The sequence below is a fragment of the Callionymus lyra genome, chromosome 1 (assembly GCF_982586985.1).
Source record: "Callionymus lyra chromosome 1, fCalLyr1.hap1.1, whole genome shotgun sequence".
NCBI lineage: Eukaryota > Metazoa > Chordata > Actinopteri > Syngnathiformes > Callionymidae > Callionymus > Callionymus lyra.
The window spans coordinates 17,621,557-17,640,552 of NC_141818.1; the positions used below are offsets into that span (position 1 = coordinate 17,621,557).

Below are 18,996 nucleotides of genomic sequence, written 5' to 3' on the forward strand. Positions count from 1 at the left end.
TTGTGATGTAAAGTAACATAATGAACAGAGATACTGAAACTTTTCAATAGTAAAATAGACCCAAATAGTGAATTTTCTAGTATTCTGGTGTCTCAAATTAGATGTTTGTAAATTATAAGGTTTGCAATTTGAGCAAAAATGATCCCGTGTATTTTAACGTACCTGGCAACTGTGAGTCGGCCCTTCTTTCCAATTCCCCTTATGACGTTTCCATCCTGAGTTCCCATTTTAGTTCCCCAAGATATTTAATAATGATGATTATATTAAATCAATATGCTTGCTTATTAATATGCAGGTTTTTTGTTGTTGTTGTTGTTTTTCTTCGGAAAACAAACGTTAAACGATACAATTGTATACATTATCTGATTTTGAATTAACAATGATATCCAGGAGACCGAAATAAAACAAAGTAAAATAAATCTATTTTTTTAAACAAGAATATGGAGGAGGATGTGTGATACTTGAGTTTGAGGCAGAGCGATACATCTAGAAATAGTATTGATGGTTGTATTGCAATTTAAACAACATGTGGTATAAATGTACTTGGATAATAATATAATAATAATCTAGCATGTATGTGTATATATTATGTATTAAAATGTGTTTAGTATATGGATTGATATTATACTAAATCGTGTTTACCATATCTGTTTTGTTATTTACATTCCTCACAATAAAGTTTTGTGTAGTAATTTCTGATTCTGATTCTAATATTGAGTAATACAGATAATATGAGACAAGACAATTTATATGTTTTTTATGTAGGTTCTGATAGGCTATGAGTGCTTATACTGTATAATATGTATATATATCTTTTTATTTGTGTAGAAATAGGCACTACTTTAGTACTGTAACTTATTCCTACTCTTGTGATCACAGTGTTCGATGATTTATTTTTATTTGTATTTCTCTCTTCTCTATGTAAAAATAATTACATATTTTATAAATGTTTGAGATTATAATGAATTCATTATTTAATTGAATGGCACTTACAACATATTGCTAAACGCTCGGAGAGGAAAGAGGTTTGGAACATGTTGGAACTGGATGTAAATATATTTCATGGATGTTATAATCTAAGTGATTAAGTAAGTAATTTTCATTTGTAAAGCACCTTTCACAATGTAGGACCAGCAGAGGAATGCTAGTGAGGATGCAGAAATTGGAATTTTCAAGCAGCAGTAAATGTATTGGACTTAACAAAAGTCCATAATATTGAGTTTCATAATAAAATAAAGAACACAGAGACAGTAAATTGGCATTTATTGCATGTAAACTTCCTTCCTAAAGATGAACAACGGGCATCAGATCATACAGTATATCTGGTCAAGGTGTTGAACAAAGGACAATATCTATGTAATACTGAAGTGCCGCTGATACTAGAGTGCGCTATGAGAGTCTCGCTGTTAATTCATAACATTGTGGTTCTTCACAAGAGTATTTAAGGCACAATATGTGTCAAGAGATTCTTTTTCATTTGTCAGCTGCATGACATCAAGAGCAGTCAGACAATCTGATTAGTTCTCTGACCCACAGAGAGCGAGAATGATCTTCTCGTAGTCTCCTTTAGTGTCATCCTGGAAACAAATGGAATGATATGATTAACACATCTCTTGGTTTAGTCTAAGCCGTCAATCTTATTGGTTCTTACCAGAATTTCCTGATGAAGTGTTTTGCCAAATTTCTTCTTGTATTCTTCTTTGATTTTCTTGAGGTCAATTTCAGAGCGACTCACCATGATGCGGGTCAGGATGTTTTTGCGGGTTCCCGACCCCTGGGAAGAAACAATAGTATCATTATAAATTTGCTTAACTCTTGATAATATATTATTTTTGAAAGCAGCTTTTAATAGTATACCTTCATGGCCAAGTTGAGCCTCTCAGCGAAGTAGCCAGGTTTGCTCCCGGCACACTTCACTACAAATATTTACACCGTTAGCTCATTCTATTAGCTTCTCGGGAGATTGAACTTAAAAGAAATGTGATACTTACCCACTGCTGTGAGACACTTCTCAATATCCCCCTTCATCTCCAGGTCAATGGCCTTGGCTACATCCACTTTGCTGTACTTTCCGTAGCGTTCGAAGACTGAGGGTAAACAAGAAGATGAAAACAAAACTTTAGCTTCCATATCATTTTTATTAATCACTGTCTTTAAGGATCCGAAGAAACAATGAACACAAACTTAGCATGTGAGCTTACCTTGACGAAGGTGAGCAGCACTCCTGCTGGTAAGGATCTCAATGAAAGCGGAGCAGTTTTTTCCCTTCCTTCCCTCTCCTGCCTCATACAGAGTTCTAGCGTCACTGTCCACCAGTTGGTCACACACTCCCTCAGTCCTGCCAGCCTGTGAGGACAGAAAAAGTTACTAAACAATATTCTATCACATCATTATTTTAACCATAAATGTTTTTAAAATTAGCTCTGTAAGACGTCCTTTGAAACATTTTTGTTCTTAACATCACTCATTTATTTGAAAATGACACTGTATCATACAAAGCGATAAAGCAACAATATGTGTGATTAAAAATTAATGTTTTTAGCGCCCCTATATGTCAGAAAAGTGTAATGCGCAATGCCCTAAATCTGTATTGCTTCATCGACAAATACAGAATTTACATTTGTTTGCAAGATAAAGCGTCTTGTTGTGTAATACTGAAGCTATTTTCACAGTTAATAATATCGTATATATAAATAACAAATTGCTCATCTATGTGCTAACATACAAAATTGATTGAATATTATTTTACAGCCCTAGTTATTATTTTATGAAATTGTTATTACCATTTTGATGAAAGAAGTGATTACTAACAAATAGGAAGTTATTTTGAATTGTCATCTAATTGTCTGATAACTTTTATTCTTTCTATTGTACAAGCGTACAGTAACGTATATTGATTGTAAAAATGTGTTCCCATTTTTTGTATATTCAAGTTGTAATTTGTTTCAGTTTTATTTTAAGGTTGAAAACACCTAGAATGAGATCAGAGAAGTCGGGGAGGGCCTTTCCATTGTAAGAAAAGACAGTTAAAGTGACAACATACCTTGCAAAGTTCCATCAGCGCGGCCCTGAACTCTCCTCCGGTGTCAGACCTGATGTCTTCCTCCAGATCCTTCTTGTACTCTTGTATAATAAAAGAGATCGTTTTGAATGAACATATCTCAGCTAGTTGCATTAACAATCCCAAGAATACACACCTTCCTTGTAGGCAGTCTTTATGTCCAGAATCTCCCTGTTGGTACGAGAGGCCATGACCTCTATCAGAGTGTCCTCGTCTGTGCCCAGACCCTGGAGTGAATATTCAAGCACGTCGATAGTTACACAGTGTGGGTGACACATGAGGTAAATGGGAGGAGGGGAAAAATGTGTAGTATGTTTGCTTACCTTCATGGCCATCTTGAGCAGCTCGGCGTCATACTGGGTGGGCGTCTTCAGCAGGGCCATTACAACATCCTCCAGATCTCCCTTCAGAGCTTTTTTCAGGGCTGCATCCAGAGGCTGGGAGGGAGCGACCAGTTCAACCAGTTACCACATATCGTGCACACTCTCTAGCACACTCTCTGGCACACTCTCTAGCACACTGTCTGCTTACCTTCCCCTCTTTCTGTTCGTAGGTCTTCTTGATCTGCTGCCTCTGCTCGTTGCTTCTTTTCACCAGAACTTCAATGATGGTGTTTTCATCCACACCTGCACAGATGCCAACAGTTTAGCTTCACTGTAACACATTTCTAAAGTAACATTAATACAGTACCCTTTTTATAGTGTTACTTTGTATTGCATTCTGGGTGAGTCAAAGTAATTGGAGGACGATTGGGATTACTCTAAACAATACATATTATTTATCTGTTTATTTGGAGGCTAAGACGAAGACATGCTGCAGGTGAGTCAAGTGTAGGTGAGTTATTAACTTAAAATATTAAAATCTGATTCAAGTAGAATACACGTTAAAAAAAAGAATTGTCATAGACCAAAGTTCTAAGTGTCAAACTTAAGAGAAAGCTCCAAAACAATACAGTTACATTTCATTCCCTGTTTGTTTGACTGTATTTCACATTGTTTCATTTATCTTAATCATGTTTTATACCGAATGTTATGTACTCCACAGCTTTGCTAATGTTAGCAATGCTAAGTTAAGCTAACGGTAGCGACCTGCATTAGCCCCCACTGTGATTATTTTTTCTGTAAAATTCACAGAAAAAGACCAAACAAAACAGTTCCCAGTAAAGCACTGTGAAAGAACTGTAAATGAATTAAAAATGAATTACATTAAATTGCATTTAAAACCCACATATATTGCTGTAAAAAAAATTAAATTGGGAAAAAGTATCCAGCAATGTTTCATTCATTTTTCGACTAACTTTTACGGCACTTTATTGCCAACTTTTTGCCTGTTATTTTCTATACGTTTTACAGGAAATGTATTAAATTGTATATATTTGCAGTGGAAATACTACATTTCGGCCAGCAGATGGCGCAACGTTCTTGAACTTTTCAATAAAAGCTCAGTCCAAACATGCGTCAACAAGCCATGGGTCTTTCTTGGGGTCACCTTTTGTCTTGATGGCCTTGTCAAGAGCAGCGACATCAGCACTGGCGTTGAAGTTGGCAGCAGCTTTCACTGTTCCTTCGTTCTTCAAGAGCTAAACGAATGAATAAAAGTAAGAGAAGAGTTTTCACTTTAGATACCACTTCCTTTTCCTCTTTTCTGCTTGTCGAACATCATGTTTTTTTGCTTCTGGTTGTTTCCAGACTAAGAGAAATGAGCAGTAGCAGTCAGGCAGTCCTGCTTCTATGAGTCACCCACTTAAGACTTTGGATGGTTTCTCACAGCGTAAATGATTATTGCCTTCTCTTTATGGCTGCCCTCTTCTAATCTCATTCTGCCTTCTCTAACTTCCCACTCATACCGTTCTACACACTTCTCCTTTACTCCAAACTCCGCCTGATGGAAATGTTCCACCCAAGCATACCACAGGAAGAGAGAAAAAAGGAAAAAAAATAACACGGGTTGGCCTTAGCAACAAGAACAGAACACAGTTACGTACTGAGTCATCAGGCATGCCCAGATAGACGGTCTGCCTCATGAACTCTTGGATGAAAGACATGGTGGGAGATCTGGAGTCTGTAAAAGAGTAGAAAGCTTTGTTTTAATATCCACACACAAGTCAAAAAAAGATATACAAGTAAAAAAAAAACACAAACAAATTAAAAAAAAGTGTTGTTTTTGTTTCTGGTTTCTTGTTTACATCTGTAGCAGACATATTTGAGTAACTCTCTGTCCTAAAATATTTACTTTGGCTTTTACTCACCATTATGAAAGCTGTAATGAGGAGACAACTGACCACACCCTCATCCAAAAACTAACACGGATCGTCATTCAAAGTTAATACACACATACATAAATAGCTTTATAGCTTTTCCCCCAGTGTTCCATCACTGTTCTGTTAAATAATCTTCCTTTCAAATCACTCTTTCATTGTGCAGTGTCACAGCCACACCCACAAGGATTGCACAAATGTTTACAGAAAAGAATGAATCACACACGCAATGAGGAACAGACTATGACTTTCAAATGATACTGTAAGCAGTAGTAGAGGTTAAAAGAATGATAAAAAACCAACTTACTGTGAAGCTTCAAGAATGAAAAGGAAAAAATAGCTCTGAGTTTCCAGGGGCTGTGCTGAGGCAGAGGGCGGTCATTTATACAGGACTTAAACTCCACCTAGTACTTAGCCCTGCCCATTGTCCACTCCACATCTGCTATTGGACGAGGAGTTGCATACTTTTGCACATGTGTCTGAGGAGAGATTTGTAAAAGATAGAAACCGCCGATTGAAAGCAGGCGACGATTGCAACACTTAACATGAGCAGGTTAGAACGAGAAGACACAGAAGCTGACGTGATCTCTCTTTCTTTTTATGACACTGTCACGTTTATGATAGACAGAACTAAAGGGTGGGACCATCGTTGTAATTGCACGTGGTTTCCTCGATAACCGTTAGTTTAACTGCTCACAGGTGAGCCATAACATCATGTCTATCTGCCTCAACAAGCATGAGCAGCTTTAATGTTGTTGAGCCAACAGATGGGCAGGATGGATGTAAAAGGAAAGGTGTCCCAAATAAAGTACAAAATTAAATATTTTTTACATTGGATGACTGATAGGTCAGACATAAATTATGCTTAACATTATTTTTTTGGACATAAAAAGAAGGATTTGCTTATATCTAAAATAAATAAAATAAACATTTCTTGGGTCACCCTGTACCTTCACTTTACAAGCCAATTTCAAGTCCACCGGCCCTGTGTGGTATTCCGCTATCAGACCAGACCTGAACAGGTTTATTCATCCGGTCATGTAAGCTAAAGGAGTTAGGAATGCAGGGAAGTTTCTTCTGCTCCTCATAGGCTTTGGTGGGTTATATCTGCAGGCTCAATCGTAAAAACAAAGATGTTGATTTCCTTTCTTGATCGTCACTTAAAGTCATGCAGACTGGGTTGTGACGAGCTCCTGGTGTTTTTCCAGGACACAGCGAGACAGAGAAGACTTGTGTAAGCATTGAAAAGTTCAAGTGGTGTCAACTGATCATGTTTCAGTGGAAGTTTTACTGATCTAGATGAAGAGATTATCAGTTTTCCTACCTAAAAAAAATGAAATAGGCCTTTGATTCCTTGACCCTTGTGTTATCACAAGGTGAACGCACAACTGTTTTCAGGCCTTTGGGTCACCTGAGCCCCAGAAGCTGAACAGTTTAGTCAATTGCTTGATAGAGATCAAACAATGGCTGAGCGAAAATACTTTGCAGCTAAATGTAGAAAAAACAGAAACTCTGGTTATTGCTCCTCATGATAAGGTTCCAGGGTTGGGTCAGTACTTTGGTGACTGAGGCCAAGCTGTCAAATTGAGCCTGAGAAACCTGGGTGTTGTATTTGACAAAGACATGTCTCTTGTTCAACACTGCAGAAAACTGACCAGAAATGGTTTCTTTCAACTGAGAAAATCTCTAAATTTAGGAAAATTATGTCACAGCAAAATCTGGAGTTTATAATCCATGCGTTTGTGTCTTCTCGTCTGGACTATTGTAACAGTTTATTTTCATGTCTAAACAAGAAGGATCTGTCTCGCCTGCAGTTAATACAAAACTCTGCAGCGAGAATTCTGACCCGCTCTAGTAGAAGAACTCACATTTCCCCGATCCTTAAATCTCTTCACTGGCTGCCAGTTTCTTTCAGGATCAATTTTAAAATTCTGGTTCTTACTTTCATATCTATTCATGGTCAGGCTCCTCCTTACATCAGTGATCTGATCCAGCCTTACCCCCCAGCTCGGGCTCTTAGGTCTGTGGATAAGAATCTACTGATGGTTCCTGAACACACGATTCAGGACCACAGGAGAGAGATCCTTCCAGGCTTTTTCCTAATTTTCTGGGACTCCTGTGTTCGTCTCTATGTTGTCTTGGCCTTTTATAGTTTTTAAATTTGTAGACATTTTTAAATGTGTATTGCTTTTAATTGTTCAAGCGCTTTGTGACCCTGGTTCTAGAAAGGCACTTTACAAATAACTATTACTTACTTACTTACTTACCTTGACCCTGAGATTACACAAGACTTAAAGCGTTAAAAACTTAAATGCAAATTTGGAATAAAATGACAATAACTACTGAAAGTCGTAAGAAAATATTCCTAAAAAATATATTTAAAAACATGTTTGTGAAACAAATTGGGCTTATAGTTTTAAGGTCCACACTTTAAGAAACTTCATACATCCAAGGAATGACATGTTGCTACGGCGACTGCGTGGACTTGACTCTACCTGTAGGCTACATGTATGTCAACAGAGTGGACGACTTTCTCACAAAAGAGCCAGGATGTTGACACATTCTTACACACACAAACGTAATGCCCTCAGCACACACCCAAACACTGGAAAAGACGAGTTTTTTCAACATGGTAATTATTAGCTACCATTCATTTAGTCAAATGTGTTTTAAGTGTGTCAATGTTTTACTTCTAAATCAAACATTGTTTGCTGTATAAAACTGGTTTGATTTGCAAAATAAGATAGTTTCGGTGTTCCATGTGGAGGTATTAGGAGTCCAAGGACTCTAGAAAAATGAGGGAGTCCTAAAAAACATATTTGGAATCATGAAGTTGCACCCATCAGAGTGATATTTTATTCTTGTTTTATTTTTGTAAAAAGGAATAGTGAAAAATGAACACTCTCTAGTAATGTGACACTATTATTACTTTTAACTTTTCCAAATTATTTTTTTAATGCTGTGAATCCATATGATGATAAAGAAGCGACTACAGTGTCGATGGGCTGCACTATAGCTATAGTATTTTTTAAATAATTAAATTTTATTCCATCATGTTGTTTTTTTATTTCTTTAAATAACACACGTTCGTTCTTGTCTTCTTGTCACATCGTCTACATCAACAATCATCTTTAATGATATTTCTTTTGACAAAACAAATGTTCTTCATTTATATGTGGAGCTACTTTGTCACAATAATGTTAAATATCTTAAATCTCCATGTAAACAAAAACAAACATCCTAGTTTGGCAGCATCCAGTTACAATCTCCAACTTACACACAGGAAACCTGAGGATGGATCAATAGCTACGCACAGGCTTTTACCAGCGTGCTTTTGAGCCAGGACGTGCTGAAACCTCATCTGTGTAAGTTTAATATTTAAAGACTGTCGAGAGTTTGGTTCCCGTCAGAGCCTGGGATCGAGTCATCCTGGTCACACTGGTCATACAGGCAGCACCCAAACTCAGGAGTCATCTTGTTGACCACAGGTAAATATCATTTTAGATCTTGTTTTTTATATTTTATTTATAGATGTAGGTCACCCCAAATGTTTGAAAATTATTTAATCAGTCTTTGACACTTTCTTGATCTTCAACTGTTAGTTAAATTGGCAAAAATGCAAAATCTTGTTTATTTTAAAATGTTTTCTTTTTATTTTTAGATTCCGGACAAATCAAAGTTACCATTTGCATAAAAAGTTCTCAACAAAATGTATGTAAACCCTGCTGGTGGTAACCATGGCTCCTACACGTTAACATTCCTGGGAAAGAAAGTGGGAAGACATCACGCTGTCACCCCCAAAGCCAAGCAACGTGAGTAGCTGTCAACCAAAGACGTTTGTATTACGTAATCTTCGCAGTGATTATATCAACGTTATCGCCTGACGGTCAATAAGGTATCAGGAGGATGGAGCGCCGGTGAGTAGACATGTGAACCAGATGTGGTTTAAATATTTCAGCTGCCTTTGTGGATCAGTATCAGAACAACAGTGACACACTGTTGTCACACAAGAATATAATAGTATGTGTTGTAGAGCACACAACATTCCAATCATTGTAGACACAACACAGCATAGATAAGTTTAGCGCTCTTCAAGATGGCTGTTGATTATTATGTATTAATTTAAACTTTTTTTTAATGTATGTGTGATTTGCCCACTCATGTCAAGTCAATATGATACAATTAAATATGCAAATACTTTAATTTGGTGTCTAAATTTAACATTTCCAACCCAATTCACCAACCATTTATTATGCCACCTATAGCCCCAATATGTAGGATTGAAATAGTGGTTTCCAGCTCCCTCTAGTGTCAGAACAGTGTAACTATAAAGTATAGCCTGCTTTCCTATGATCGTAAATAATTTGTTAAACCTTGTATATTTTCTATTTTCATAGGCTACTAATTTGTAAAATAGGTAAGGGTTAGCATGCTAAACTAGGAAGCCAAGATTTATCTCTTCTCCACAGGACAACAGGTATTATTGTCTCTTTGCATTTAAGATTTGCCTCTTCTCAGTTGGAAACATTCAGAGGCGCATCCACTAGATGTCCTGAAAAAAAATCTATCATCTCTTACGGAGCAGAAAAACCCTGTACATTCAAATTTATGAAACTCCAAATCTATTCCTTTTTTGTTTTTGTTTGAATAATTCAGTAAGTACTGTAGCAGCTTCTATCACCATCTGGTTGCCTGCTGCAATCATCACCATACATGCATACATTTTGTATCGTCATACATCTGATATGTGTATTTTATTTGTCAGGTGCGTGGGAGGTCTCGAACGCTCCTGCCAGCGAGGAGGAGCCAGTGGTGTCCCAGAAGTCTCGGCAGGATCAAATAATCTCTTGTGAGCCTGATGAGTTACCAGGTAGCGTCCCACAGCTCAGGCCCGAGAGGATCATAACTCACCCGTCACAGTTTAAGGACAACACAGCAGGTCAGAGAGGAAGAGCAACACCTCACATAAACATTCAGCAATGAACCATAATCACTGTTGCATTGTGGGTCAAACATTTCCAGTAACAATGTTTTGAATCTCTTAAAAAAATCCAAATGTTCCTGTTTCCTTTAAAAGGTGTTTCTGGCAAAAAAGTGGCAGCATGACGCCACGCCCACATTCCTGTCAGAGGAAACAAAGCAGGGAGAGGGTGGGATGGGAATGTACGAGACACAGGGTGATGAAATATTAAGATGACGCTGATAACTCATGGAATGTGTCAAGATTTCTTGTCCTGTAAATTATACTCATATAATAATTCATAACCACTGGAAATAAGGTGACTGAGCGATGTATGTTTTTATTGAAGAATAAAATCAAAAATGTTTGTTGTTTCATGTGTAATTTGTTGGACATTTGCTTTTTATTGTAAAGATCTGAAGATAGATCTGTAGAGAAGGTGATTGTCACTCAGGCCTAAGTTTTGTTGCCTGTAAATACCTACTGTCTGATCAACCTCTCCAAAGTCAAATGAACTCTGTTGTTGAAGTTTCCTTTACATTGGCATTGTTTAAGGTATTCTGTTGGCATTTCCCATCAGAGGTTGCCACAAAAACACTTCCTTCCTCATGTCCTTATTGACCACCGTGGTTGTCTTCCTTAACTGGTCTTTTTGCTTTAATAAATTAACTAGAATATACTTAATAAATATAACTGTTAAAAAAAAATCTGAATAATTGATCTTGTATTTCGAGTAAGATGTGTCTATGATATACTTCATAATCCTTGTTAATCTTCTTTTAATGCACTTTTTATGTATTTTATGTACAAGAAATGCAGCTTCCTTTATTAGACCTCCTATATATTATGAAACATCCTAATGACAGTGGTTTGAAAAATCATTACGCAAATATAAATCACAACATAATAACCAAAAGAGAGAGAAACTTTTTTACATTTCTTTCACAGACCTGGGTAAAGTGCAGCATAGAGTAACCTAAAGTAAATATAGAACTGTTTCTGACTATTCACAAACTAGTTATTTACTTTTAAAAATCAGTATTTATTAGCTATACAATGGTATACATTTTTATTTATTTTTCTCTAAAATAAATCAAAAGAAAAATGTTTTTTAAATAATATCCTTTTCTAAATCAAATTGAAATGATTTTTTTGTCATTCTTAAATTTTATTTATTGAAATCATAAATTATAATATAATAATTTTAAAAATCTATAAAATTACTGCTTTTTTGTAGAACTTTTTTAAAATCATATGAAGGCTGCTTTTCTTTGTCAGTTTTTCTGTTTTGCTCAATTTATATATTGGATACAGATAAAACAGGCCTATGGATAAGAATTTATTTTTTTATGTATAAATAAATCAAAATAAAATCCTTTTTTTTATATGAAAATGTAAACAAATTGAAACATCTGACCTGGGTCAGAGGCAAACAGGAAATGATCATCAGTCTGCATATTTGGTTCCTTTGTACGTTGTCATCAAGATTCCTGAAGTGTAGTTACACAACAGCTGCCAATCACAACACATTCCTAAAGCTCCTAAGGGTATCTTGGTCAACACAATACATAATTTATTCACAAAAATGTCTATGAAATAATAAAGTATAATTTGAGATATAACGCAGTGAGGGACCGGCGTTACTACCGGCTGACTTATCCAGAAACCTTTCTTGTGTCCAGTGGTGGTCCGACACAAAAGCCGTCTGATGAGGAGGTGGGAGGCCTTCAGGCGCTGGATCGGAGCTGATCGGGGGAATCGCCCACAGCAAGGTGCAGTTAAACAAACATGCAAGCAGGAGGATGATGTGTGTGTTTGCTTGAGGGGCGTGTTGATGACAGCTGTGGTGTTTCGTCTGCAGGCCAGTCAGAATCTCAGCTGTCAGGTAGCAGTGAAGCAGATCACATGACACCACCAGACCTTAAGATCTACATCCCCTATACATCTGCTGAACTCTGCATCACGCAGGTGAGATCATGCATGAAGAAAAGCCCTGGGTTGGACAAATAAACAAGTCACATTATTAGCAACGAAAGGACAAATGTATCTAGATTTGAACCAACTATTTGTGTATCTTCTCAGTCAGCAGACACACAATGAAGTCACTGTAACTGTTTTCCCATCACATGCCTGCCATGGTTCTTCTCCTGCTGTGCTTGAAGACATTATATTTTTCTCCGAGCACCTCTTGTTGATTTATCTACCACAGATAGCAGAAGACGTGGAAGCAATGAAGAGCAGACACCTGGAAAAGATGCAGGAGTTGGAGGAGCACCTCCACATCACAGTCCAAGAGAACCAGGTAACCACACCTGGAGTCCACATGCATGCAGGGGGGTGAGAGACTCTTACGTGTGATCAGGAGTGGACTCTGCGGAGGATCAAAGCTCACTATCAGAACAAGTTTAACAATCTTGGGAGAATCCTGCACCTTTACCAGGCAAAGGTTGACAGGAGGAGTGAAGCGTGGCAGAGGAAGATCCAGGTTAGTTTCACTCAAACATTGAACTGAACTTCTGGATGATTTAGCTGAAATGCTCCCTCAGACACTGACTGACCAAAATAAGCAGCTGATAAAGGAAGAAGAGGAAGAAAGGAGGAGGAGTAAAGATGAGGCCCAGCTGTGGCAAAAAGAGAAGGTTGAGTCATCATGAGCTCTCAGAGGCGCTACAGCGCCACCTCGTGGAACTGTTCAAGTTGAACTCTCTTTTCAGGCTAACTTGTCGGAGATGTTCTCCAACAGATTGGACCTCCTTTATAGTCAGCAAACTTCCAGTAAGTGTGCATGTTCTGTTGTTTTTTTTTCAAGTGTGATCTCACACAGTCTCTGACAGCTCTACAGGAGCTCCAGCTGGCCAGACAGGAACTCAACAGAGTGCAGGAAATGTTGATCCGCTCGGCCCTGGTGGTCCCTGAAGAGGAGGACAACACAGAAGATGTTTGTACAGCGATGTTTGCACCAAAATCACACATTTTATTTGACTTTCCATACAGTATGAATATATATACAGCATTAGCAAACAAATGTATGTCAAATATAGTAGATGGTAGTTTTTTATACTAACATTACGGGTCTTCATAGTAACCAGCTCTATTCTATAACTGCCCATATGACTAAATAATAATGATAAAACAAGGACTCCTAACATTGTTATCACAGCGAATGTTTAATCTGAGCATTACATTCACGGAGCCACCTTCATATAAAATAATTTTTATACTAGTTTACAGGTTTATTTTTTAGTTAACTTGACTAAAACAAGCTTCTTGCCATGTGAAGAATCACAGGATAATGTTATTTCAGAGAAAATACAATTTACTTTTTTCAAAACAAAAGACCTGCCAGACAGCATTTCTAATTGATTTATATTTCTTATTTTCTCTCTAGGTAGGTACACAAACATGTGTATATGTTTTAAATAACAGATATTTATAAAAAAACAAACAAAAAAAAAAAACACAAAATAGTTTTAGTATAAAGGGATAAAAACTGAAAAATATAATTACATCTGAGCCACAAAACATTACTACATGTAAAGTCATTAAATCCCAATCTTATCTGTGTTTAAAACATGCTTGTTGTGTTTATTTAAATTGAATTTACCAGCAGAACAATCCTTAGCCAGTGTTAGCAAAGACCTGTAATGCTGTCACTGTTGCTCTTATATGTTTGAATCCAACACTTGTATTAAAAGCACAACTGTCTGTAATGGAAAAACATTGTGGTTATATTGAGCTGGCACTGGTTTGTCACCAGTGTGAAGCTGAACCACAGTCACCGCTAGAGGGAGCTAGAGCTAGCCTGGACGAGCTGAATGAGCGAGAAGTGACTCAGATGCTGGTTTTAGAAAACACACAAGGGACTTGTCAGCCTTCCTGTGGTGTCCTGCTGTCCGCCGTCATCAGCAAGGTGAATGTTAACACACCAAAAATGTAAACACAAATGCTTACATCTGAAATGTTTCTGGTTAAAATGTTGTTGTTTTTTCACTTCCAGTCTCATGAGATTTGCACGTCAGTGTCAGAGTCCAGGGCTCTCTTGAACCAGATGGTCGTCAACAACCAAGTCATTCTCAATGAAACCAGAAAGAAGCTGGATCAAATAGTGAACGCCACCGATTCTGGGTGAGATATCATGGACATCAACCCAACATATGTTGAAATATTCTCCCACCGTGTTACAGTTCGAATGGATTTGAAATGAATCGGACTCTTCTACAAGACACTGTGCAGGAGTTTGAAGTCTCTGAAATGGCCCTGGAGTGCATCAAAACTGGACAATGCCCCTTTACACGTAATAATCTCTTTCAATATCAGTGTTTTGAAGTAAGATCGCAGTTTAGATATCAACTTATAAACCCATACACAGAATGTGAAGCAGAGTCTGAACCTTGGGAGGCTGTCAGGACCACAGAGGGAGCAAAGCGCCTCGGACATCAAGTTCTTTTGTTGCAAGATCAGGTCTGTTAGACTCAAGGCCTGTGAGCCATATGTGGCATCTGATATATTTACCAAGTGCCCAACTCTCCCATGACCCATAATGTACAACAGCAGTTGAAGCTGTTGACATAGTTTTAAGATCTGATGTCTAATATTTAAATGGTAAGATGTTTTATCAGTGGCTTTTCTTTTTTTCGGTGCCTCTGATATGTCCTTACTAATATGAATATTAGTTATTATTGTTGCATCTAGTTCCATCTGTAATGTGTGATTATTTTTAATCTTCAAGCAAAGTTTTTTGAACACATATTAAAAGTGAAAAATGAAAACGAGGGTTAATGTTTTTATGAATAAAGTTTTATTGAACCGAGGTCATGAATCAAAGCACAACTAAACTTTTTTTATAAACAAATAAAGATTACAACTAAGTTTAAAAAAAAAATTAAAAGACAATCAAATTAGGGTTAAGGTTTTTTTTTTATAAACAAAGTTTGATTGAACAAGGTAAAAAAAATTAAAGGACAACTAAAGTATGTTTATGTTTAAAAAAAAAGAAAGAAAAAGGTTTGATTGGACCAAAGTCAAGAATTAAGTTGAACTAAATAAAATTAGTTGAATTATTTTATTTGATTAAAAAAAAAGGTTTTATTGAATTATGGTCAAGAATGAAAACACAATAAAATTAGGGTTACGTTTTAAATGAAGGTCAAGAATGGATGCACAAGAGATGCACACAATGGTTCGTTTTTTTATGAATGAATGAAAGCACAATCATTTCAGCAATGTTTGTATCTTATTAATATTTCCTTTACTGTCACTAATGAATCCAACCAATCTTTAAGTTGAGGCAGGAACAAGAAGAAAATAAGAAGATCATTGAAAACTACACTTCTGAAAGGACCATGAGGAAGAAATACTACAATATGGTGGAAGACATGAAAGGTAAACCTAAAGAAGTTTAACTATAAACAAATGTGGTGATAGTTTCATATCTTCAGGTAAAATCAGAGTGTTTTGCCGGATTCGACCACCGACTGTTGCAGAAGGTGCACAAGGCGGTGCGGAGATTTTGAAGAAAATCGACGACTATACCGTCACAATAGAGACGTCAAGAGGCCCAAGAGAGTATTTCTTTGACCAGGTTTTTGGTCCTGAAGCTTCTCAAGATGACCTTTTTCTGGACACCAGCAGGTGAGAACAACATTTGTCCACAGGTATAAGAAGAGGAAACCCAAAGTCATTGATCTCTACAGGTTGATCCAGTCAGCGATTGATGGTTACAACGTCTGCATCTTTGCTTATGGACAGACTGGCTCTGGAAAGACTTACACTATGGTTGGAGACAAGGATCAGAAGCAGCCTGGGATCATACCAAAAGCTTTCACCATGTTGTTTGACATCATTCAAGATAACTCCACTAGATTTCTCTTCAAGGTCTGCAGACCCGAAAAGCAATGTCCTCACTCGCCTTCATCCTCCGTGTCTTCCAGGTTTCCGTCTACATGTTGGAGCTCTACAACGACCGGCTCGGGGATCTTTTGGTCCCACCGTCGGATGATTTCCAAGCACAGCAGCCATTCCACGGAGCGTCCAGGAGGGTGGAGCTCAAACGGAACAGAAAAGGCTTTGTGTTTGCACAAGGAGCAGAAACAAGGGAGGCTTCCAGTCCTGAGGAGCTCAGTGCTCTGTTCCAGCAGGCCTGCGCCAACAGACACAGCTCTGCCACCAGTGAGTTCATCGACTATACGCTGCTGTGCAGCCGGAGCTAAACGGCTTCCTGTTGAATAGTCTGCGTGAATGATGCTGGTGACAGTCAGTAAAGAGGTGAAGGAGCTTTGAAGGAAACAAAGTGCAGGCTCATGAAAGTAGCACGGCAGACAATTTAAGTGAGCTCAAGTGAGGCTTCTGCACTGCAAATACTCAACTTTTTACCTAGTATTTTCTTGATTTCTGGTCAATATATCTAATAAAACGTAACAGAATACATGGTCACCTGAAGAGTTACATTTCAGTGAGATATAGGTCATAGCTCATTGCTGTCCACACCTGACTACACAAAAAGTGAAGCTACAAAGATGCATGTGATCTATAAAATGAAATTAAACTATGACAATTGCGAGGTTTTTGTCATTTTACATAAAAAATAAAGTAACGTGTAACTCTGTATTTTCCTGGTTTTTGCCGCCATTGATTTCAGTCTTGATGCGCAAGGCATTTTGGGATACTACTTGTTACCAAGAGTGGTTCCCAAAGAATCAGCAAACTAAGTGAGCATTGGTCAGTCAAGTCTTAAGATTCAGGAACAAGTTTGAGGAATAAGGAGATTGTTAGTTTGGATTCTACATCTGTCAATATACTTGTTTAAAGTCTGCCAGTGGACCAAATCAATTTGATTCAACTTAATGCCCATTTTCGCCTCATTAAAATATGACATTTATTACGTCTTTCTTTGTACTTTTCTTTGGAAGCTAAGGACCAATCTTTGTTTTTTTCAAGAGGGCATGTTGCTTGGATTCTCTGAAGAGAAAAAGGGAAATGTAAAAAAGGTTGTTCTTATTCGATGTTACTTTTGGCGGTTTCTTATCCTCCCTGCATCCACATCTCTCCTCTCATGTGAGTCCGAATGAATGACCAATACTAATAGGTCATAGCTCTATTGATTTAACGTGTTATGTGTCATCAGTTACAGTATCTCTTTCACAATACTATTGCCTTGAATCATACTTGCAGCCGTCATATTGCTATATTGAATCAATATATTTTTGCCAAAGTAATGAAAAAGTAACATACATTTAGTGTAACCCCACTATTTAAAGACACTGTAATGTAAATAATCACTTATAAGTTATAAGTAAAAAAATAACATTTTGAGTAACTTGCCCAACACTAGTTGCAACAAGCCGCAATTTGAATTTCCTGAATTTTCACTTGTTTCATCAGAAAAAATATCTTGCATTCATCTATTTAAAAATATATTTTCGTCGTTGCCTATTTACCAGTGTATTAAAGGAAATATTTTCACCTTAGACTTTAATGTTTATGGTGCACTAAGAGAATAATAACTTTGTTTTCCTTAAGATGTTAAACAACACAGATTGGGACTGGAACTTGCGACTTGAAGGGTTTTTAACCACTGAGCCACCAATGATAGTAGCTTGACTTTTTTCAAGTCCTTGACTGTTAATTATACAACAATAACATAATTCTACATTTTGTCACCGCAGTCACATGAAAGGTGATTTATTTATTTTATTTATTTCTTGGAGTTTGTTTATCTAAGTCCGATTTTTGGCTTTCTATATTTTCTTAACTTGCTGTCTACATACATTAGTAATGCCAGATGAAAATTCACATCCGAGTACCGAGTGCACTTTGATCCAAAAGCAAAATGTTTCTTTTCAGAAATGAATGTCGAGAGTTCTCGTTCTCACCTCATCGTGGGCGTCACGGTGGAGAGCAGGAATCTAACCAATGGGAGCGTGAGCTCAGGGAAGCTGAGTCTGGTCGACCTGGCGGGCAGTGAGAGGGCGGCCAAGACCGGAGCCAAAGACCACCAGCTGAAGGTTTGTCATGAGTGAAAGAATACATCTGACTCCAGTGGTTATAAGTCAAGCCTCATGTGTTCTCTTGCATGAGGCCAACTGTATCAACAAGTCTCTGAGTGCACTGGGCGACGTCATCTCCGCTCTGTCAGCTGAGCTGCCTCATGTTCCGTACAGGAACAGCAAACTCACACAAGTCAGGTTTTGTAGTTGCCATGCAGCTGGAATTGAGATGTTTTATCAGTGTGTGTTTATCGCAGGTGATGCAGGATTCTTTGGGCGGAAACTCCAAAACCCTCATGATCGTCAATGTCGCTCCATCAGAGTGTAACCTTGAGGAAACTCTCACGTCGCTGATGTAAACGTCTGACATCAATCACTCGTAATTACGTTTGTTTTTTTTACATTTTCTCCATGTTTTACCTCAACAGTTACGCCACAAGAGTCAAATGCATTAGCAACAGTGCTCAGAGAAATGTTGAAAGCAAAGAGATTGTTCGGCTGAAAGAGGTAAGATACACATTTAGAACTAAAATTTCGAAATTAGGTTTTAAGCCGTGATTCCTTTAAATTACATCCATAGATCATCATGAGACTGAGGTCCGGACAAACCGTGGACGAGGAGGACGTCTGAGTCTTTCATATGGAGAACAAATGGATCATGTGATCCTTTACATTGGATACATTGATATAGTGATACATTCCTATTTATTTATGTTTATTTATGGTGACAACG

The 18,996-nt window shown here is 37.5% G+C and overlaps 1 protein-coding gene across 1 annotated transcript; it reads right to left on the reverse strand.

Annotated features, from left to right (window-relative positions):
* Window positions 1-1,246: 1,246 nt before the first annotated feature.
* Window positions 1,247-5,696, reverse strand: anxa1a (annexin A1a). Its single transcript, XM_087795444.1, has 12 exons — window positions 5,626-5,696; window positions 5,046-5,122; window positions 4,550-4,640; window positions 3,593-3,687; window positions 3,385-3,498; window positions 3,198-3,288; window positions 3,044-3,123; window positions 2,202-2,346; window positions 1,992-2,087; window positions 1,858-1,916; window positions 1,652-1,774; window positions 1,247-1,577 (listed from the first exon to the last, which is right to left on the reverse strand). The coding sequence occupies exons 2-12, from the start codon at window positions 5,103-5,105 to the stop codon at window positions 1,518-1,520; spliced, it is 1,014 nt and encodes a 337-aa protein (XP_087651570.1). The 5' UTR covers window positions 5,106-5,122; window positions 5,626-5,696; the 3' UTR covers window positions 1,247-1,517.
* Window positions 5,697-18,996: the final 13,300 nt, after the last annotated feature.